Source organism: Vanacampus margaritifer, chromosome 8 (assembly GCF_051991255.1).
Source record: "Vanacampus margaritifer isolate UIUO_Vmar chromosome 8, RoL_Vmar_1.0, whole genome shotgun sequence".
In the NCBI taxonomy this organism is placed as follows: Eukaryota; Metazoa; Chordata; class Actinopteri; order Syngnathiformes; family Syngnathidae; genus Vanacampus; species Vanacampus margaritifer.
In genome coordinates, this window is record NC_135439.1 from 21018034 (window position 1) to 21041876 (window position 23843).

Consider the following 23843-nt stretch of genomic DNA (forward strand, 5'->3'; position numbering starts at 1 on the left):
GAGTGTGCCGGCTGCTCTACAATAAAGATTACTGCATACGGTTAAAAAACGAGAAAAAAATAAGTCATGTATTTTAATTCAATGTGCTTTTATTTTTTTCCAGAGTGAATAGTGTTTACAGGGATAAGACTTCACTTACCACCCAGATCAAGACAGCATCATCACAAGTGGTTTAATCACTCAAGCAAGCAATATTTAAGATCACACACAAGATTTTGGATAGTGATCAACACAAATGTGCACAACCCATTGGAAAAGTACATTTTATCCATGTCAGTCAACACAAATACTGTGTTCTGAATTTTGATGTTAGACTCTCAGTGACGTGTAATAATGTTCTGCACTAACATTGACAATTAAGGATGTATCAATAAAATACCAGTATCTGTGTCGATATTATATGTCTGTATTGGTGCTGTAATAACGCCCCATTACTCAGGTAAAACTTCACCAGCATGACTAGGCAATAGTGTAGTTTTATTTTACAACTAATAAGGCTTGTGTTATACACTAAACAAAAATATAAACGCTCCCATTTTTTATGAGATGAATTGAAAGATCTAAAACTTCTTCCACATACACAATATCACCGTTTCGCTCAAATATTGTTCACAAACCTAAATCTGTGATAGTGAGCACTGCTCCAGACAGCTTCTTTTTTTTTGCCCCCGCCCCAATAAAACAAAACTGCACCTTTAAGAGTGGCCTTTTATTGTGGACAGTCTAAGGCACACCTGTGCACTAATCAAGGTGTCTAATCAGAATCTTGATAGGCAGTTGGGATGGATTATCTCGGCAAAGGAGAAGTGCTCACAATCACAAAATTAGACTGGTTTGTGAACAATATTTGAGAGAAATTGTGATATCGTGTATGTGGAAGAAGTTTTAGATCTTTCAGTTCATCTCATAAAAATGGCAGCGTTTATATTTTTGTTTAGTGTATAACACAAGCCTTATTAGTTGTTAAATAAAACTACACTATTGCCTAGTCATGTTAATGAAGAGTTTTTTTTTTGAAAAGTATTTGATTAAAATAATACACATTTTCATCACAATTGTAAAATGGCATTATCAAGTATCATTGGTTTGTATTGACGAGCACTCAAAACTACTTGTAATAAAAAAAAAAAGTAGTATCACTAGATACAAACAAATCAACATTGAAAAATGTATTTGTGGGATTGTTTTGTAGGACAGAATATCATAGAAAATGTTTATTCGTAGGTTCATTTCATTCAAAATTTTCAAACAAATATTTTTGGGGATTTATATACTCACTTGTGTTGAGCAGCATTTGTGTTTTTCTGTATTACATTAAGCTGCTCGTCCATGAAAACATGTCACCAAAGTCCCAACATAGTGTTTGTGCTGTTGCTGATGCCAGAAGATGTGGAGCGTTAGCAGGGCGTGGCTAACCTTGATGCTACTGAGTCTCTGCAACTTTACGTCGTCTGCCACCTCTTGGCTGAGTTATTGACTGGCCTGAAAGCTTCCACTTCGCAATAACGTCATTTACAGTTGATTCTGGAATATTCAGGAGAGAAGAAATTTCACCAGCTGGCTTGTTGCAAAGGTGGCATCCTATTACAGAACCACGCTGAAATTCAGAGAGCTCTTTAGTTTGACTCATGTTCCCCACAGAGATGCAACTATGCAAGGCAAAATATTTGAAAAGTCGATCCACTTGTAGCAGTGAGCCCAATGCAACAATGGAATTCAATAATGAATGTGAAAGAATACTTTGTCCTGATGTGTATAGGCCAGTCACTGAAATAAATGTAGAAATACAGTATTGTTAATCATTAGGATGTATTGTTAATCTTTTCAATGCTACATTTCCGCTATATCAATTTGTAACAATAGTTATTTAAATTTGAATGTAAAATTTACCATGTGTATTGGACGAGGTGGGCACATATGGATACAGGGGGCTGTTATTCTGCGATCCTTGATCTGATCATGAGAAAAATATAAGGCTGTCAGTATTAACCGTGCAGGAATTTTTGTTAAGACAAAAGTTAAAAGTACAATGCTTTACAATGAGTGCGTTCACTTTTACAGAAACAAATGAGTGACGCATTTCAGTCTATCCAATAACTATTAATAGCTGTCAATGTTTTTTATTGTGGGTGTGACAGGTTTAACAGAAAAACACAAAGCAGTTAAACGAATTGTAAATTAGTTAAATGAAGTTTATTAACATAAATTCGTGCTCCCACCTCAGATATATCGTAAACTCGCATATTTAAAAAAAAAATAAAATACTTACCGTCGAAAATGATGCACAAAATGCGACTATTTGCAATTTGATTTTTGCTTTCGACTTCCTGTTTCCTGTGGCACTGAGCATGCGCAATGGCAGGCTCTGCCGTCACTCTGCGTTGGACGAAATTTCGTCTTCGTTTTCCCCGTTTACTTAATCATCAACAAGTCATCCAAAAAATATAAAATTTAAGTTGTAAAATTACTGCAGGGGCCGAAAACGTCATCGTCTGTTGTACAAAGTGGGCGTGGTTTCCACTTGGGAAACACCCCCAAACAAGGTTACTGCCGCCCGCAACACACGCCAACAGCAGCACACGAGTCTCCAAAAGCAATTTCACTCGCTCCTCACCTTTGTGCTGAAGTGCTGTACTACGGTACACAACCCAACTAGTGCCAATCGTGTTCAAAATCCCATTTGCTGATTTAGCAACTTTTTATATTGATGGGCTGTACCACAGAATATTTAATAGTATTTTAGACTGTTTTAGCCTCGCATACTTACTGATTGGGAGGCATGATTTAGGCAACTTTTTTTTTTTAAACTGTTTTTATCCTCTCACGCTGACTGATTGGGAGGCATGTTTTAGACCAGGGGTAGTGAACCCTGGTCCTCGAGAGCCGCTGTCCCGCTTGTTTTCCATGTCTCCCTCCTTTAACACAGCTGACTCATTAACAGCTCATCAGCAAGCTCTGTAGAAGCCTGATAACGATTCTGTTCATTCAAATCAGCTGTGTTGGTGGATGGCGGCATGGAAGACAGGCAGGACAGCGGCTCTCGGGGACCAGGGTTCCCTACCCGTTTTAGACAAATTAATTAACTTTTTTTTAAAGCATCATTTATGTATAAAAAAAAAAAGAAGAAGGAAAAAAGAAAATTTAAGAAATTGCAAAGCTTTACATAAAAAAAATGGACTCAAACATCTATACGTTGGCTGTGTGTGTGACTATCACAGAGTTTGTTAGTTTTTTAAATTTGTTTTTGCATTGTATTGAGAGGGGGTTTAATATTCTGGTTGCACAACCAAGTACCAAAAAAATAGAACGTTGTAATTTCTCAAGTGCTTTCCACATATTTCATTTGTGTAAATTGATGACAAAAGTATGAACTCAAAGGATGCATAGATTGAAAGCAAACTTAAAAACAAAACACTACAACGCATATCATACCATCAATTAAGTGATAAAATAAATTTCAAACCATCAATTAAAGTGTAGTGCAAAAGAAACTGGTAGTACAACTGTCATTTGTAGTAGTTGGTTGAGTAACATGATGTAATGGATCATAAAGCAAATGAAGAAACGGGCTTTTGTAGAAATGTCAGTGTATATTGTTGCGGTAACGGAAGCCAATCCCAGCTGATTTTAGGCAAGGCGGGGTACTTGTGACTCGCCAGTCAATCACAGGGCACATACAGATGACAAACATCCATTCTGTCTTGGTAAAAACTATTCTAGCATAAAAGTTGTGACAACTGAAGGATATTATAACATTTTTAATACCTAATTTCATATATTAACTATTGTTACACATTATGAACATTTTAATTCTTCATTTTAAGTTTGTCAAAGTGTCTTGTGTCCTGAGCAGGGCACATGATGTTGACCTCGTATGCTCTGGCCTTAAGCTGGGACCATATTATTTAGTCTAAAAAAGTTCCTTCTCATCACTTTGTGCGAAAACATATTTTAGCCCTTGATTTTGCTATACACTGATTGGTCCAGAATTTCTTGTTTTTATTTTGTACACGTACATTGTGGTCTTGAACAGAACTTGTTTTGCTTTTCCATTAGTCACGGTCATTGGTGCTTTTGGGTCAAATGGTAAGTGAGATTTTGTTATGGAGAAGAATACGAAAAGTGCCTTGAAAATATACATATTTTGGCTAGAGACGAATACAGCTGCAACTGCACTAAGAGTTCTATTGTTTGACATGTCCTTCAACTGTATAACACATTTGCTCATTCATGAAGGGAGAGATATTCTGCTTGGAGACTGAATTGTAATAAAAGGCTGGCCCTTCGAAAGAAGGGTGTGCATTGTTGATCAGAACTTGTCGGAGTTTGATTCAATGGTGCAACAGGAGATCTCCTCTAAGAATTATCCTGCGCAGGAAACTCTGTTCATTTCTCATCTCACCAGTTGGTTTATTGGACACGCAAAAGTATGGATTAATACCTCACCCTTCAGTTGGTGACCCTCCGACGGCAGGGCGTTTAACGGTTGTTGCGTTCGCGGACGGTTTGAATTCCTGGCGCCATATTAATTGAGGTAAGTGGAGATCTTATCCACGTTTGAGGAATTCTTTCTGTCTAGGAGCGCTCCGGCCGCCATGCGTTCTTGTAAGATAACCAAATCAAGGGTGAGATTTGTGTGAGCAGAGGTAGAAGTTTAAGTTGTTTGGTTGTATGGAGTCCTACGGTATTTGAAGTATACATATTTGTGGTGCACATTGAATTGAATAGCGATCGCTTGTAAGTCAGTCTGGGAAACATTTTGTCTTTACAATTTTGTTTTTACAGATGATAGATACGTAGATAATTGATTTGAAGTCTGTGTATATGAGGTTAAGATTAAGATTAAGTTGTTGAAGTTGAGAGTAAATCAGCTGGGGAAACATTATTGTTGTAACCAAGCGTTAGATGTGTGGGCATTGGTTTTACGTCCATACATATTTAAGTTGAGAGAAGTCGGCTCAAAAAGCATCTTTGTCTTGATCCCTGCCTGATGCGCGAGAGAATTACGAGACAAACACTTTGTTTTTATGAGTAATAGATTCTTGGGTAATTAGATAACAAGATCCTTGAATAAGTGTTGCCGATTAAAGCTGCGGGAGGATCGACTGCTTCATTTTCTAGGGACAAAAGACTCAACTTATAAGAAGTCAGATTGACATAAAACGGATTTAATATGCCGTTTTAAGATTAATCGATAGGTCTATGAATAATTGGATATTGACATTTTTAGACAAGATATAAGATGTATTGACTCAACTCGTGTAAGTCGGGCTGACTAAAGCATATTTGATACGACGCTTTAGATCAAGTCAATAGGTCTATTGAATATTCGTGATTAAAATTCAAAGACAAGAAACTGTTGAAGCTGGGGTAGCGCAGTTGACATCCGGATATTTATGTGTTGATATGTCGTACAAAACGACATGTCTTGTCTGTCCGTTGTGTGTGTATGCCGTCTGATCGGTGAAGAAACTCTAACGTCACGGTAAAATGTTAAAGGGACCGCGATGAAATATTTTGTTGATTAATTTTGTCAATAATTACGACGACAATATATTTAGAAATATAATATAATACAAATTAATAAGCTATAAATACGGGCAATAATTAATAGAAAGAAAACACTGTTTGAGAACTACAAAAATGGTTGTCATGAGGCGACAGGGAGTTGCGAGCACATGCGCAGTTGCGATCGGAGAAATGCCCAGTCCGTGGTTTGAAAAACTGATAAAATGGATATACGATTGCGGTGGAATAAATTTTATGGCGCCGTTATAAGCTACGGTGAGTTAATTTTATTGATGACGAACGTTGAAATTTGCACCGCCGGCCGTTCGACGAAAAAAACGAGATATAGAACACGTTTACGAGTGAAATAAAAACGACACATAATCGTGTAATTTTGGATAAGATAACGAATAATGCTAGAATACTAAATTTAGGTATTTTTGTGAAGTTATAACCATTTATATAACGTTAAATAATGACTAAAAATGTTGGGACTACGGTACGCTTTTATTCTGAAGGACTAAATGATTTGACCGCTTATCGGAATTAAAGCTTCCGGATTAAACATACCGTTTAAATAATGACTTAAAATGTAATTAATATTGAACGACGGGACTTGATTATATTGTGGAAAAGGTTAGTTTATTTTAATAAGATATGGTATTTGTTTGATGGTTTTAATGACGGCAATTTAACTTTGAAGGTGCGTACACGGCGACCGCCCGTTAATAATGTTATGAGTGTATGTAATTTTTATATAGAGGAGAGTCCCGGACGTATCTTTAAGAAAAGTGTATTGAAAAATTATTAATACTGAAATGTTGCTTTGCAAATAAAATAACTGTATAATACAAATTTATGTAATAAAACAAATTAAGCCGTTTAATAAGCGCTAAACGGGATAAATTAATTAGACGGTAAAATTACTAATAAAACTTCTAACGCTAAAACCCGCAATTGTCTGCGTTAAATAATTGAACGACATTATATAAATTGTTGCCGTAACTGATTTTATAAGCCCCTTATATAAATTTCTTAAGCACTAATGTTGAATACTTAAACTGGCTTCACGAGTGCAAATACGTCATATTTAAAATTATGTTTGATATAAAACGAACGAATATTAATACACAAATAACAAGGAGAGGTATAGTTTCAAGATATTATAAAATTTAGATGCATATCTTATGCTTATAGAACATAAATAACTTTGACTGATTGTAGTTGCTATGACTCTAGCTGACCGCTAAGTGTCACCCTTTAATCAATTAATGACGTGAGTCAACTGGAAATTTTAGTTGCTGTGACTCATTTTGACCACCAGATGTCCCCTTTCTCAAATTAAAAAATGCCAACAGCCATCAATCTTTGTAATGAGGTCAAATAAAATGTTTTTATAAAAGGTAATGTTAATTGTGTGATTGTTTTAGATTAAATAGTTTAGTCTCTACCCTTATTTTAATAATAATAATAATAATAACTAAAAACGAATAACTTGGATGGCAATTAATGTGGAATAATTCTTTATATAGATGATTGTTTTTTCCCTTATGATTTTGTTTGTGCGCGAGAACATTGTTTAATAAATTTTAAATATCTTTTCAGAATCAGGAGACACACCCATTAAGGACAATTGGGGTCCCACCAAAGTGCCATATTCCGGTCCTGGGGATGAAGTAATGTGTTAATTATAATTTAAAAGGAGTTTTTTATTTATTTATTTTTTCTCCCAGGTTTATAAATAGAAATAATTTTAATCTCTCCTGAATATATTTAACCTTTGAATTCGACATTTGAAGTCTCATTACAAACAGACTGGGGAAGCTATCTGGAAGAATCACATTTTTGACATAATTTGAGGTGCTATGGAATTAAAATCATTCCTGCTTTGACGTTTGACCAAAGGCTGACTTTACGGGCTGCGGCCTCCATTGAGAAAACATTAATTGAAAACTACACACTTATTAATTAACTATATTTGTAAATTGTTAGAGTATATCTGTCCTATTTTATCCTAAGTATTATTTATGAAGGTATGCAAAACATATTAAATTAAATATTGTAAACCATAACAAATATTGACATATAATTAGCAATTATTTAAAATTGTAAACTTTCATTGTTTTAATTATTATTATTTTTTTATTATTTTTTATTTTTTATTAAAAAATTTTTAATAAAGGAAGTTTTTGTTTTTAATATTTACTGACATGTTATAACCTAAATACTGTTGGGGCAGATTTTAATGTTTTCGGTCGAGTGAGGATTATTGGTCAGGGGTCATTATTTCAGAACAAAGTCAACTGGCGGGACACAGACCTCTTTAAAACCCCCCACCCACAAAGAAACTGCAACTGCCACCACCATCAGAGGGGCGTGATGCAGCCATCATCACAAAACATCCTGCCAATACCTGATGGAGAGGGGAGGTTCCTGGCGCCACCTGTTGCCACAATGACTGTGCCATCATATACAAATGTGATAAAAGAAAAACTGCTCCAATGCACACAATGCTCCGCACGAACTGTCCTATGAAAAACTGCTCCATATGCTCTGCACAAGCGTCCTTAAAGCATTCCTGCGTCCAGAACTGTCCACTACGATGGTGACTCAACCCCGCAAACAATGCTTTCCTTGAATTAGTGATACCAGACCATATGATGTGATACTGACTGTTTACACTGCACTCTATTTTTGACAGATATAAGGTGATAACATTTACAGTAAAACATTTCGGAAATATAATGAACTGATTGACAACACTATATACACACAGATTTATTACATTTAAAAAACGTTTGATGTCTATTTTGATTTGATCTGATTTGTTTATCTCTGTCTATTTTAAAAACAGTCAGCTTTTTGGACAAACATCAACAAGGAGGACTGGCAAGCTTAATGATAACATTAAAACTAAGGGCAACTTTATGTATTAATAATAATTGATGAATTGGCTGAAAACTGAGATTCTTTGTAAAATTCATTGGCATAAGCTACAATATTTTTATAGCACAAAAGATAATACAGGTAAATTTCGTCTGGTTTCAGAAATTGAAAACAGCTAATATGAATACAGATAAGATACAATTTATTTCAATCTTATTTATTATATTTTACTTTTTTAAGTTTGGTCTTCTAATGTTTTCCCGAATTCTCTTTTGAAATTTAAATAGTTGCTTGGGACGCATTGTCGAATTTGCTGGTTAAATGTAAAAATTTTCCCCTCTTTCTAAACAAAAAGCAAGCAAAATTTATTTACTGCAAAACTTTATATTAGTCTGAAAAATTCTCTAAAGCGATCTTTTTCAGATGGGGGAATTATTGGTTGGTCTGGGTATATCGTCGCGAAGGACACAAACAGTCCATGATAAATAAATACATTTAAAATTAAAAGTTAGTCTTAATGCGATAATTATAGATAGTCCGTGAGAATGAATTTTACAGGAGGACAATTGGGGATTCTCTTGACCATGGAGAAGGAGTAAGTTTTGGCAGAGACGGCGAAAATAAGGTGAATATGTTCCATTTCTATTTCTATTTTTCCCCTGGGGTTAGATGTTATTTTTGATTTTATTTGTTGACGAAAGTTGCATTTATTTAATGGCCGGAAGCACATCCATGCTATATCTATAACAATAAATATTATAATAAAACATTCCAATAATTATTACATTCTGTAAACAAAATTGGCCTCGTCAGATTTGAACTGGCTAAAGATTTACATTTTTTGCATTTAAGAATGTGCTCAGGTCATTAAAGTCAGCCAAAGGCTGGATCCTAATTGAATGTCACAACAAACAGAATTTTTTCCCACAGGAGAGGCCTACAGAACTTTACTAACATTTACTAACCCCTAACTAATAACACTACCAAAATGCTCTTTCAAAAAGAAGGGATGTGAATAAATGTTTATTAGTGACTAAATGAAAATATTTTGCACCCAGATAAGGTGATGAAAAGGTCAATCTAGTCCAGTCCACGGGGCACCTGGTTCCACATCTTGCCTATTAGACCAACCGGAGGTCCGCCTTCTACTCAACCCCCACCTTCAGGAGCCAGCCACCACCGGGAATCAACAGAGAGACCAGCCAGCTGCTCCAGTGACCAGACGTGCCAGCCGAGAGGCCATTCAACTGCTTCCAGTTTCCACCAGACGAGCTGAGGATTACCCAATGGAGAGAGGAGGAATGTGTCCCTTTTCCGGGGCGTTCCACAAAGAATGAGTCACACCTTGGGCCGGGTGATCATCTCTGGCAGTTGATGTGGGTTCTAAAAAAGCTGAAGGAATCCATCCATCCATCCATTCCCTTGACCACTTGTCCTCACAATGATTGTGAGGGTGCTGGAGCCTATCCCAACTGGCTTCGGGCAGGAGGCAAGGTGCAACCTGAACAGGTTGCCAGCCAATCGCAAAGCTGAAGGACTCTGTTTGGAAAAACAAAACGCAAGCAACAAAAACTTCCCTAGCCCAAACGACAGCAAGTCTTCAATCGCGTCTCCAATTGCACGTACATAATGATCCTCTTTCTCATATTGACTGTCATGCCAATTTGCTATTTCTGGGATTCCCCAACACAAATTTTGAACATAATCACAACACACTGTCTTCATATATGATATGCTTATTTTACTGAGAAAAAAACAAAAACAAAAAATCTTTTAATGAATCACATTGTTTTGACATATGACTGACTTCCTCTCCTGCTAAAAAGAATGTTTTCATTTTCCTCTTCCTATGTTGCACCTGCCATTGCGATGATGAAAATCCCGTGGGAATCCTTTGGTAAAAATGTTTAAATATTTAGTTTTTGGGCTTTATTTTAAATAAGCCCAAAGGGGGGACTGAAGGATATTATAACATTTTTAATACCTAATTTCATATATTAACTATTGTTACACATTATGAACATTTTAATTCTTCATTTTAAGTTTGTCAAAGTGTCTTGTGTCCTGAGCAGGGCACATGATGTTGACCTCGTATGCTCTGGCCTTAAGCTGGGACCATATTATTTAGTCTAAAAAAGTTCCTTCTCATCACTTTGTGCGAAAACATATTTTAGCCCTTGATTTTGCTATACACTGATTGGTCCAGAATTTCTTGTTTTTATTTTGTACACGTACATTGTGGTCTTGAACAGAACTTGTTTTGCTTTTCCATTAGTCACGGTCATTGGTGCTTTTGGGTCAAATGGTAAGTGAGATTTTGTTATGGAGAAGAATACGAAAAGTGCCTTGAAAATATACATATTTTGGCTAGAGACGAATACAGCTGCAACTGCACTAAGAGTTCTATTGTTTGACATGTCCTTCAACTGTATAACACATTTGCTCATTCATGAAGGGAGAGATATTCTGCTTGGAGACTGAATTGTAATAAAAGGCTGGCCCTTCGAAAGAAGGGTGTGCATTGTTGATCAGAACTTGTCGGAGTTTGATTCAATGGTGCAACAGGAGATCTCCTCTAAGAATTATCCTGCGCAGGAAACTCTGTTCATTTCTCATCTCACCAGTTGGTTTATTGGACACGCAAAAGTATGGATTAATACCTCACCCTTCACAACCTAAAAAAAAAGAATGATTAGGATTTAAATAAATAATATCGGCAGGAGAATAAATGGACACTCCTTGGCTCATTCTGTGGGCAAATACATTAGTTAGTAAAACACAGGAGTGGGAAGGTATATATATATATACTGTATATATATATATATATATATATATATATATATATATACTGTATATATATATATACTGTATATATATATATATATACTGTATATATATATAAATATATATATACTGTATATATATATATATATACTGTATATATATATATACTGTATATATATATATATATACTGTATATATATATATATATATATATATATATATATATATATATAAATAACTCAGTCTGTCCAACCAATCAAGGATACCACCTGAGCATCTTCGGGCGCACTTCTAAGATGAGTGTCATTTGTTCCTGAAGTGTTATTGATCCATTTCATTATCGTTCTGCAAAGTTTTCATTGCTAGGCCCCAAAGAGTTACACTTGAGATTAAGTTCCCTTCACTGGACCTGTATAAGCCACTATTGGATCGAGTGGCACAGTAATTGTCTTGAACAGGCAGATACGGCTTGCCTAACAGACCTCTACCCATCTCACCTCCCATAGGTCCATTCTCCACATAGGGCCCATATTCCACCTCTTGAGAGACGTGTGGTTTGAGCAGCTTCATGTGATCCGGGCCAGGTAGTGCCATAGTCCTGTCCTGGTGGGTGGACGCAAGCAGGTGATGTGGCACGAGGGAGCGTAGCTCTGGAAGGGAGGTTGGAGTAGATGTTGGGCTAAGATGGACACTCAGAGATGTAGTCTCAACGTGGGGTGTTGGGGGTGAAGGGGTAGGCGGCGAATGCTTCTCAGGTCCTGCGTGAGGCATCGCAGCAGAAAAAGGCTGCTCACTTGTGGCATCGCTCTGGCAGACAGTTTTGCTAAGCGAGACAGCTGCATCTGAGCTGCCGGTCTGGTCAGAGGTGTCTGTGATGGCGCCATCAGCTGGTGCGCCTTTGCAGCGCATGTTGCTGTGTTTCCTCAACATGGCTGACCGGGTGAAGCTTTTTCCACAGGTGTTGCAGAGGTAGGGTTTTTCTCCAGTGTGAGAGCGGATGTGACGCTGCAAGTCGCCTGAGCCAATGAAGCATTTCCCTGCAGAGGTGGACAATATTTATGGTACAGACCTATTGACAGTATGGACAGCCGTTTGAGCCATTATTTGAAATCCAGCTTCAGAGCCATGACTCGTATGCTTTGTTCTCACTAGTAAGACAATGCAATGCACTAGTAGAAAGGCTGTAACTTACTAATAGTGTTTTTATCCTCACGCTTTTAGTGCCCCTTTTGGCCAACTAGTACACAATTAAACCTTACTAGTAAACTACTGTTGGGCAGTCTTTTTCTGGTCCGTTTCGAAACAAAAGGGGTTTCTCCCAGGTGGGTTGTTAGTAGGGGTGGGAATCTTTGAATGTCTCACGATTCGATTCCGATTTTTGGGCCTGCGATTCGATTCAGAATCGATTTTCTATTAAGAATGATTTTTGATTCAAAATGATTTGATTGACAATGATTTTTGCTTCAATCTATAGATGTGCAAGGAATTGTAATGATCTTCTCCAATCTGAGTCGCTAATGCTAATTAGCGCGCTACTCGCGGCACTTCTATCACTCAAAAGAACGGCTCCACGCTGAAATATATATATATTTTTTGAAATAACTTGATCGTGACTTTTTCCTTCTACTCTCTAATGTGGCTACAACTTTACAGTGTATTAGACCGCGTGGAACCACACTGCCCCTCAGTGGCCAAACCGGGTACAACATGAACAGCGCTCCAAATAAAGGCACACACACAGACAAAGGCAAGACAGTATAAAATAATTTATATAAAATAAGATTTTTGGACATTTAAAATCGATTCTGAATCGTACTAAATGAGAACCACGATTCTTATGAGAATGGATTTTTTGGCACATCCCTAGTTGTTAGCTCCCTGCAGGATAGTTAAGGGACGAACCAAGGGTTGAATGAAAGGTAGTTACAGAGTTCTTGCAGGAATTACTAAGTTCATTTTAGACACCTTTTTTTTTTATTTTTTAGACCATTATGAGAATTTTGGACCAACTTTGCTTCCAGCCTAGTTTGCAATGGACACTGGCAACTCCTAATTTTTAACGCTTGAACAACATGAAGATGAAATTTACACTTCTTGCGGTACCTACAACATAAAAGTACATACATATTCCAGCTGTCAGGACAGCTTTAATGTAACAACAACAGTCCATGCAGCTGTCCACATTTGACATTTTCACTTGTCAAAAAGTACAGACAGCGTACGCATGTTTCTTTTCTCAGAATGGACGAAGCGGATGTAAATTTTAAGACTTGAGTAACTCAAATTTTAGACCTGAAAATATGGGTGTTTTTTTAAAAAGACTTTTAAGGCCTAAAATTTAAGACTTTTTTTGTTAGACCCTGCGGGAACCCTGTAATAGAACCACAGACACTATTCTTTATTTTTACCTTATAACCTTGATATCCTGCTTAAAGCATGCTCTGCATCCTCAATATAATATAGTATAATAGTAGAACATTCACATTTTACTACTGAGGCAAAACTGAGAAATAGTTAACTGCATGCTCCTGGTGAAATTTGAAAAATTTGACTAGTTAACATCTCATGCTTCACTAGTAATACGCATACATGTCAACTAATGCACTTTTCTGCCTTACTAGTACTAACATGCAGCTGTCCTACCAGTATGCTAAAGTTGACCTACTATTGAGGGCAAAGAGTGTACTAGTACTTCATCTGGTTATCAAGGAAATTGAATAAAAGCTCAAACAGCTTGAGCATTTTCTTGATAGTCTTGGTAAGGAAACTATAACTATAGTAATGTGGCACATGCCTACTAATTGGCCCCAGTACTGTTACTTGTGCAGCACAGTTGTTTACTAGATTGATTTAATGGCGTACAAGTAGGCCAAAGAGGCAGTAGCGGTGGAAAAAACTTGACTAATCAGATGCAGTCATTCTACTAGTGCGTTGAATTGTCTTACTACTGAGTACAAAGAAAGTAGTACAGTACATCAAGGATATTGTTGACTAAATGCTGAAATGGCTTTCCATACAACAGTGAACATGCTTTCAAGTTTTTATTAAAATCACATTTTACAAATGTTGGAATATACTGTATACTGTGCCTGGTTGGATGTAATGCTTTCAAACAAGATGCAGACTTACCACAGGTGTCACAACTGTGTGGTTTCTCGCCACCGTGGCAGGCTTTGTGCTTCAGAAGTTTCCTGTGCGTGTTGAAGGATTTTCCACACTGGTCACACGTAAACGTTTTGTCTGTGATGTGTGTCCTCTTGTGTTCTTTGAGATTGCTCAAGTTGTTGAATCCTTTACAACATGAACAGTAAAGTAAAATGAAGACAAATGAATACACAACAAAAACAAACTACCGTATATTAGTAGTGTAGAACTCTAGAAATGAGGACAATTGATAATGTTTCGAGATAAAACTTACCTCGACCACATATATCACATAGATGTGGCTTTTCTCCTGTGTGCACCACTTTGTGACGGTGGACATCCCCGGATGCAGTGAAGCTAGTGAGAGGCAATAATAATAATAATAATAATAATAATAATAATAATAATAATAATAATAATAATAATAATAATAATAATAATAATAATAATAATAATAATAATAATAATAATAATAATAATAATGCATTCGATTTATATAGTGCTTTTCTATCTAATCTGTCACACTGTGGTGGCGGTAAGCTACTTAAGTAGCCACAGCTGCCCTGGGGCAGGATGACGGGAGCGTGGCTGCCAGTGTGCGCCTATGGCCCCTCCGACCACCACCAAATATTCGCACCTTCCATACACCAGTGTGAGTAGCACTGGAGGCAATATGTGTGAAGTGCCTTGCCCAAGGGCACGACGACACATGACTTGGGGAGAGCAGGGATCGAACAGCCGACCTTCTGGTTACTAAACGACCGCCTCTACACCCTGAGCCACAGTGGTTGCGAAACTATTTGTTTGGCAAAGTTTTTAAGCTTGATCCCCTTTTCAGGATTCCACTTAACAAATGTGCTACATTTTTAATTGCAAAAACAGTCTTTCTAGACTTCACTTAACAAAAATACATTTTGAAAAATAGTTTTGAAGGCAGTCTTATCCACTTGGTATATTTAACTATCAATGTTGTGATGGCAAAATGCAACATATATAATGTACATTGTTTATAAATATAGTGATTAAAATTGGGGACCCGCAGTCACACAATCTGGTGCGACTATGAATGCATTCTGCCCTGCAATTTGTTTGCTTTTTTTTTTCTACGTTGTTGACTGAACAGAGTGTGCAACAAACCTTAATATTTTTTTGTTTTTAGCTGACACAAACTCAAAATAGTGACTCTACTTGCATTTTCAAAATGTGAATCTCTCTCCTTTTACCTTGTCGTTTATGGATACATCAGTGCACTGAAACCGATGATGTCACTCCCTCAGATGTGAATGTCAATTTGAATACTCCCACGATGCATTTCACTTTGCTCAATACCGAAGTGTACCTTTCTTAAGTGTTCTATAATGTATATGTATTTATTTACTGACTTTAGTGAGTACCATAGTGTTACGAATAATTAACCATTAGTTTTCAATAAAATACGTGCCTGAGAGATGCACCATTGCTGTTAAGTGTAGGCTGTTATTTAAGTCTTATCAATTCTTGCTCACTAGTACATCCTGCAGGCAGTCAACTGCAACTGCTTATAGTGGTTACAATGCCACTGTTTCTGAATTATTGCTTTTAACTGTACATACAAGCATATCAAAGTAACTATCAGTGGCATTAGAAGGGTAGAAAATACCGCATAGTGTTAATTGTATCTTCCATTTTTAAATTTAGTCTTAGTTTTAGTCCAGTTTCAATCCCGCATGTTAGTTTTTAACATAATCAACCTCATCCTGTCTTTATTTAGTCAATTTTAGTTGACTATAAATCTGTCATTTTAGTCTTTATTTTAGTCCAAGACATAATTTATTCGTCTAGTTTTAGTCAACAAAAACTGTCAACGTTTTAGTCTAGTTTTAATCGGTACAATCATTTTACCCCTGTACATTTTTTTTGCCAGCAGATAATGTTGAACGTTTCAGATCTAAAACTATTTCACAGAAAAAGTTCTCTCATCTTTTTGATGAAAAAAAGACTTCACTTTACAGTATATCAATCAACAAGTGGCTACTATGGCTCCATGCTACGAGCTAGTGAATTATTATAATATTATTTAGCGGTCGGATAAACATTGTTGTTGTTGTAACATTATACTTGTTGGATTAATGTTACATTAATAATTTCCTTTTTTTATTAACTGTTCACCATGAATCCAGCTCCTGTCTGACCCATGTGTTGTGCATGTTGCCCTCGCTAGCTGCAGATTTGTAAGAGGGGTGTCATATGATGACAGTGTCACAGTGACGGATATTAGCAAAAACAAGATTTTACAAACTCATATAATTTTCGGCTCGTTTTTGTTCATGAACTGAAATGTCCATAGATTTTAGTCCAGTTTTTAGTAAGTGAAGTACATTTTCGTCTCCTCCTCATTAGTTGACGAAAATGCATACTGATTTAGTCCCAATTATTGTATATTAATGAGGGTCTTAGTCCAGTCTAGTCTAGTTTTAGTCCGGTGAAAAATGTGCGTTGACGAAATTATTTTTGTTTCGTTTTTGTTCCCGAAATTAACACTTAGTACCGCGTTACCAATATCACTGTACACATAATAAACAGTACTAAAAAATAGATTTCAGTGAGGACATATACCTTTTGCCACATAATTCACAAATGTAGGGTTTCTCTCCAGAATGTCGTCGCAAGTGTGTCTGTAAATTTCCTGCCTGGGGAACAAACAACAGACATGTCATTGCAACAAAACAAAGAAAGCCTGATGCAATTTCAATTTCACATGATTTTATCATACCTGTGAGAAGTTCTTCCCACAAATGTTACACTCAAACGGCTTCTCACCTGTAAAATGCAAAAACAGAATCTTAACAACAATAAAATATGTATTATTGGCCCGTGGCAAGACAGCGTGATTGTATACACTGACTAACCTGTGTGTGAGCGTTTGTGCATCTCCAGGTTGCTGGGGTGTTTGAAAATTTTTCCACACATGTTGCAGGAATATTTGTGGGCTGTTTGCTGTGGTATTTCTGGCACAGTCTGCAGTCCTTGCTCCTCTTGGCTTGTGGGTGGCGGTCCAGAAATCTCAGTGTCTGGTGGCGCCTTAGGTGCATCTTCCCGGACAGTCACAAGGTTTTCAATTGGAGTTTCCTGAGCTCCATTCTGGACCACAGAATCATCTTGGTGAGTGTCTTTGGAGCAGTTAAGAATGGGCTCACTGACTGATTCTGCAAACATTTCCTCTAACGCCTTTTGAGAATGTAGGTAGTTGTATTTCTTTAGGTACACAGTCTTCTTTGGGCGCACTGGTACACTGAGCATGGCGTCTGCATGGTCAGAACTTGGCGTGTTTAAACTATCCGAGGGTGTCAGTGCAGACACATGGTTCTTGTCAGCTGCCAAGGATGTGCAAGGGGGGGTGGGCTGAACTGCATTTCCTGAGCATAAATGTGAGTTGTTGTCTCTCTGGCTGAGCCCCAGATGACACTGTGACTCCTCCACGACAACTGAAGGTCCTGGACCCTGATTTGAGGCCTGAATTGCACTTTGTTTGAAGTACTGCTTACTGTAGAAATTGCGGAGCTTGTAACCATGGACTAACTGTTTTTCTACAGGTGCCTGGGTGCTGCTACCCGAGTCACTTGAGCTGCTGTTAGGCACAGAAATAGGCATTCGTTTGGTTTGCTCCATGAAGCTAGGTCTGGGTACTTCAGCGGGACAGTGGAGGTCAACATCACTAGACAGGCTGCTTCCCAGGAGGCAGTCATGCTCTGAAGTCAGCATGCCCGGGAGAGAAAACGATGGGATTTCCACCGCTGGGGGGCAAGGCTTAAGGAAAGTGTTACACATGCTTTGGACGTTCGGAACTTGCAAATACTGAGCGATGTCAAGGAGCGCTTGTACATTATCTTGGTTGATGTCAAGATGGGAGGTGTACATGTAGTCTAATATTTGGCCAATGCCACTGACATCCTGGATAACCAAGTTGAACACTTCATTTTTCTGACTAGGGGAATTCTGGAATAAAGACCTGGAGAGATCAAAAAAGCAACATATTTGAGAAAATCTGCATTTCAATTAATCAGATTGAAAGTACAAAATTCACATCTAGTACATTGTACACAGTCAGAAGGTCACCCGAATAAGCAAATAGGAGTACAAAATTGTCACACTACGTAGGCTACTTACAGAGATGTATAAGTATATATAATTGAAAAAAATAATAAAAGACTCTGGTAAAAGTAATGATTTAAACTCATGGGCTCATGAAAAACAATCTATACCATAGGTGTCAAACTCCGGTCCTGGAGGGCCCCAGTCTTGCAGTTTTTGGATAATTCCGTTCTCCAACACATCTGATACATGATCAGCTCACCAACAAGCTCTGCATAAGCTTGATAATGACCCTGCTGATTGGAATTAGCTTGTGTTGGAAGAGGGAAACCTCCAAAACCTGCAGGACTAAAGCCCTTGAGGAACGGAGTTTGACACTTACGATCTATACTATTGGTCAGTCCACACGTGCGGGTGTTATTTTAATTGTATTTATTTATTTTACAAATTATTGACCAATCTAAAGTGACGTAATGGTAATGTTGAACAAACTAGTAATTTTTGGGGTATCCTGAAAAGTGCTGATTTTGGAAGTACAATGTTTTGTCACTACACCAGCGATATACTAGTTTGGCTTGACCAACTCCAGGAAATGTCTTGCACAAATAACTTGTTGATGCATATGTCAATAAACCAATACATACAACATACCTGAAATAAGAGCTGAAAGCAGCCAGTACATTTTTGTGGGCTTTGAAGCAAACCCCTTTGACCACCAACATGCAGTCACAGAGCATTCCCTGAATCCTCTGCTCCTGGAGCTGCTGCAGCAAGTAGGAGCTGTGGCTGGATAGTGTGTCCATGCTCACTCATCCGTAGGAGCACTCATAAAGCTTGTGGAAGGGAAGAGAACATGCATTGTTAAATCAGTAGCAAGAAGGTAATTATACTACAGTTTATGATCCATAAAATTACAATACAACCTCGCGGCATTAGCGTGTTGCGCTGATAACTGACATAAACAACAGAGCTTCGTCTAGTCGCCTTGCCCTTACGCATAAATAAATCGACAGAAATGGCTAGCATGCTAACTACGAAGCTTTGCTAACATACAAATTTACTGCGAATTGGAACAGAGCTCATTCACACACTTGTAACTTTATCCGGCAAGAATGAAAAGCTGGTTGATCGCTACTACTGTACTCATATCAACATACCGTTCATTTGATGGATTCTTTGGATTAGGTCACCTCTCCACCGCTGTTGCCTCACTTCCTGGTACAGTTTGCATTTCGTGCTTTTTGGTAAAGGTAACGTTAGTCGTTTTAGTATACCGCAATAAAATTATATACGTTATAATACCCTTGACGTGTGTTTTGTGAAATTAACTATAACAGATACACTTGCGGCTCAAAGTCTAACAGAAAAGTTGCGCTGTCCGCCAGGTCGGAACTTTTCGTTTGTACTCCGTGTCGTGTACACTTTCGGAAGACTAATAGTGAAGCAATTGTAAATTCTGGCGTGACTGTGAACGTGTGTTTTGAGAAGTACACTGCCACATTAGTGCAATGTGAGGATAGCGTTTCATTTAACCATTTTTAGAACCTGAGACAATTTAACGTGACATGTTTTGGTTTGCCGATGTATTGTTATTATTTTTAATCAGCAACATTTCGGTTTGAATAACGGTAGCTATCGGTTTCGGCTTAGCCTGGTGCCTACCTGTGCTGTGGGGAGAAGCTGTAAATTTCGCAGGATTTAGTGTTTCTACATTACTAAGATAACAAGCGATCGGTGGGGCACAGGCGACATTGTACTCGCCATTTAACCCACGTTTACGTGGACAGAGGAGTCATTCAGCATGGTGTTCTTCACATGCAACGCTTGTGGCGAGTCCCTGAAAAAAATCCAAGTGGATAAACACGTGACAATGTGCCGGGGCTGCCAGGTTCTATCTTGCATTGACTGTGGAAAAGATTTCTGGTAAACTTTAGTGTCCTTTTTACTTCGACTTTTCAAAACTTCCACAGTCTTATAAAGTTGTCTTGTTATGTGTTTTAAAGGGGTAATGACTACAAAAATCACAACAAATGCATAAGCGAAGACCAGAAATATGGTGGTAAAGGCTATGAGGCAAAAGCGAACAAAGGGGATGTGAAACAACAACAATGGATCCAGGTAAAAGCCAACCTCCGAGCATTAAGCTGTGTTATTTGCGGAGAAATAGTTGTACTCAAATACGAATACTTTATTGCTGAAGAAAATCCACAAAGCCATGAACAAACCTGGAATAAGTGCAAAGCTGAAACAAGTGCTCCAGCAACTCAGTGCATTTGACAATGTCCCAAGAAAAAAGGCCAAATTTGAGGTGGGTATTGATGTTAAAATTATTGTGATTTTAATTCTAAGGGAAAGGATTTGTTTGATTTGTGGGTAAATATGCCTTGTAAGTGTCATGATCTTGGCTGTATGATCTAATCACTGTGAAATGTTCTATTAGAATTGGATAAGAAACAGTCTCAGGATTACAAACCCAAGTCTGCTTGAAGATGTGTGGATCATCCTCAATTCAGCGTCAGACATTGTAAGTGACAGTAAATGTCTATGGGCCTACTACCTTGATACACCTTCTGTAAACGGTGATTGTGATGAAGAAATAGACACGCTGTGTGTTTACTCACGAGATCCATCATTAATATTATAATATTCAAGGAGAGCTTGCTTAGCTTTTTTCTCTCTCCCTGAGACGTGTTATCATTGCTTTGCATGTCTCTTACACATAAGCACAATTTGCACGTTGTCTTACAGCTAGATGTTTTTTTCGATTATTAATGTTAAGGATAAGCGGCTAAGAAAATGGATGACTGGTTAATTACTGTTTTATAATTTGACAGACCCCAGATGAAACCCAGGAGAAAAAAGAAGTGAAAGAGACACTGACTGAAGTTGAAGTGGATAGTAATACTAAGAAAAAGCAGAATGGCCATGCAGACATTAAGAAGAAGCCTACAAAACTAGAGCGTAAAGAAGCCCGTCAACAGGCAAATGGAAAACTAAAAAAAAAATCAAAACAGACAGAAATGGCAGTAGTCGAGGAAGCGCAGGTATCCAAAAAGAAAAAAAAGGACAAAAAGAGATTACGAGATTGCGAAGAAGACAGAAATGAAGACCAAAATGGTGCTTCTGAGCAAATGTCCAAAAAGAAGGTGAAAAGTAAGTAATACCTAACCAGGGTCTACTCAAGTCCAATGTACACGTACTATATGTGGACAATTAGGAATAGAAGCAAAATACTGATATGTCCCGTAACTGCACATTTGTAACTATTCATGAAGAGCTGTTATCTGATTTCTCCTAGCTGACCAAACAACAGAAGCTGCTGTGTCTGAGCAGAGTGAGGATCTGGCAGTTGCCAAAGGTATGGTCAGTCTATACTAGACTTTACGCCGATCTGATCAGCTTGATCGTGATCGGCCAATAATTGGCATTTTATGCATGATCAGCGATCGTCGATAATGTCATAATTTGCCCGATCAATCAATGACAAAATTGATCGGATCTGCGAAATAGGACATTACAGCAAAAACAACCTATTCACTCCAAAGTCGTTTTGTGCTGTTCTAGTGTACATGTGTGCCCGAAAGCTAATCTATCTTTAGCGTCCTTGCGTGCCATGGGAGCGGATACGGAAATGCTTTGCACTGGGAGGCGGAAGTTTCGGCTTCACGCCCTTGACCATCCAATCACAAAGTAATAGCCTTCGAGTATTTATTTATTTTTTTGCCTGGTAAACTGAAAAACATTTGGTTTTTCTCTAACTACAGTATATGTGTTATTTATTTAATGTTAACGTCTCTTTAAGATCTTTCATCAATCCGCATAATAATGTTAACTTCCGGCCGCACACATCAGTCCATCACAAGATGCAGGAAGACGTATTGTATGAATGAACAAGTAAATACAGACGCACTAAACTGTTGTGAGGATACCAGATAAGCCACGATCTAATCGAACGTTGAGTTGAGCTATTCTCGCAACGCGATTACTTAGATATGAAAGTCAAATGGCTTTTTCCACAGAGATAGTGAGCAAAAATAGCCAGTTCCAGTCGCAGGAACAGAATGTAACATAGCTGGTAAGTTAAGCGTATGTATGTGTTGAAACAAGGTAGCAATAGTATATAGCAGTAGTTTTAGCAAAACCCGAATGACTGACTGGCGATGTTAATGCACTTTTTTTCCATTAATGAAAGAGATATAAACCTGGAAACATTACATTTTATATTGTTTATCATCAATTACATGAACAACATTTTATAGTTTACTTTTTTCCTACAATGCATTTCAATGGGTGCCAATTAAACGTGAAATTGCGCTATGACAAGGCCCAGGGTTATACTAGAGTAAATATACAATATAGTTCTCCATCTAATGATTGAATTGGAGATTGAGTATCATTTTTTTTTCATAAACTCACTGATTGACTCCAAAAATCCTAAACGCGTTAAAGCCATTTCTCCCCCAAATAAACATTAAATATACAGTATATATATTTTATATTTAAATAGACATATTGCACCATCTTATGATTGGATCGGTGATCTGAATTTTTTATATATTTTTTAAACTCTTCTGATCGGTTATTGGCCCCAAAAATCTTGATTGTATAAAGACTAGTCTATACCGATGTTCATATGCTACTTAGCAGTGGTGATTGCCCTAAGACTGCAAGAGAAGCTGGTTCGGGGTCCTGCACGCCATCCTCTGACGTCACATTACAGCAGCTCCAATTGAACAACAAGCATTTCTTTTTCTCCGTTCACCTCGATCATTTGTCTCCATATAATTCACAGACAGTTTGTGAATGAAAAAGAAGGGGTGGGGGGACGCACTCAAAAGTGATACGGCACTTTCGCTTAGGCCCTGACATTTCCTGTCTGCTGTCGGTACCAGATATGATCGTGCTGTAAGACTATATAAAGTGAAACATTTGTTTGACTGTACAATAAATCATATTTATTTGGCTGATGAGTGTTGTTGAACTCCTAATAGGCAATTTCAAATGGAAGGAAACTATAAAAGCAGTCCTGAAAACTTCATCTGACCAGGAATTGCCAGTGAAGAAACTCAGGAAGAAGGTAAACTATTGATGTTGGTGTAGTGTTTCTTTCCCTCTGACCACAATTTGTTCTGATAATGTTTTGAAAAAACTGTTTGGTATCAAATGAAAGAATGGATTCTTCTCTGCAGGTTTTGGCTGCTTATTTCTCAGTCACTGGTGATGGGAATTTCAAGACAAAGGAGGAGGTCCTTGCACTTTTCAATAAGAAGATCAATCATAATCCCAAGTTTAGAGTTTTGAAGGACAGAGTTAGACTTGTAAATTAAACTAGCACATTCCACCTTTATAGCGCGAAGTGTATGTTGCTTCAAGATTATTGCCATTGTTCACTGTTCATTTTTTTCTTTCCATACATAAAGTTTTGATAATAAAACAATTTCTCATTTTTA

At 37.5% G+C, this 23843-nt stretch overlaps 2 protein-coding genes across 6 annotated transcripts; one reads left to right on the top strand and one right to left on the bottom strand.

The window, feature by feature from the left end:
• Positions 1 to 77: 77 nt before the first annotated feature.
• Positions 78 to 19819, bottom strand: zbtb49 (zinc finger and BTB domain containing 49). Of its 5 annotated transcripts, none has more exons than XM_077573942.1 (10): positions 19551 to 19819; positions 19045 to 19226; positions 17211 to 18310; positions 17075 to 17121; positions 16918 to 16991; positions 14597 to 14679; positions 14308 to 14469; positions 11676 to 12215; positions 1891 to 1953; positions 78 to 1524 (listed from the first exon to the last, which is right to left on the bottom strand). In XM_077573942.1, exons 2-10 carry the CDS (start codon positions 19194 to 19196, stop codon positions 1424 to 1426), a joined length of 2322 nt encoding a protein of 773 aa, XP_077430068.1. In that variant the 5' UTR covers positions 19197 to 19226; positions 19551 to 19819; the 3' UTR covers positions 78 to 1423. The 5 variants fall into 5 exon arrangements, with proteins under 5 accessions (XP_077430068.1, XP_077430064.1, XP_077430066.1 ...); XM_077573938.1 differs by having other exon boundaries at positions 78 to 1767; XM_077573940.1 differs by lacking the exon at positions 19551 to 19819 and adding an exon at positions 19317 to 19530 and having other exon boundaries at positions 78 to 1767.
• lyar (Ly1 antibody reactive homolog (mouse)) lies at positions 19297 to 23843 on the top strand. Its single transcript, XM_077573943.1, has 8 exons — positions 19297 to 20316; positions 20397 to 20511; positions 20594 to 20701; positions 20834 to 20917; positions 21228 to 21546; positions 21692 to 21751; positions 23385 to 23470; positions 23583 to 23843. Exons 1-8 carry the CDS (start codon positions 20195 to 20197, stop codon positions 23718 to 23720), a joined length of 1032 nt encoding a protein of 343 aa, XP_077430069.1. The 5' UTR covers positions 19297 to 20194; the 3' UTR covers positions 23721 to 23843.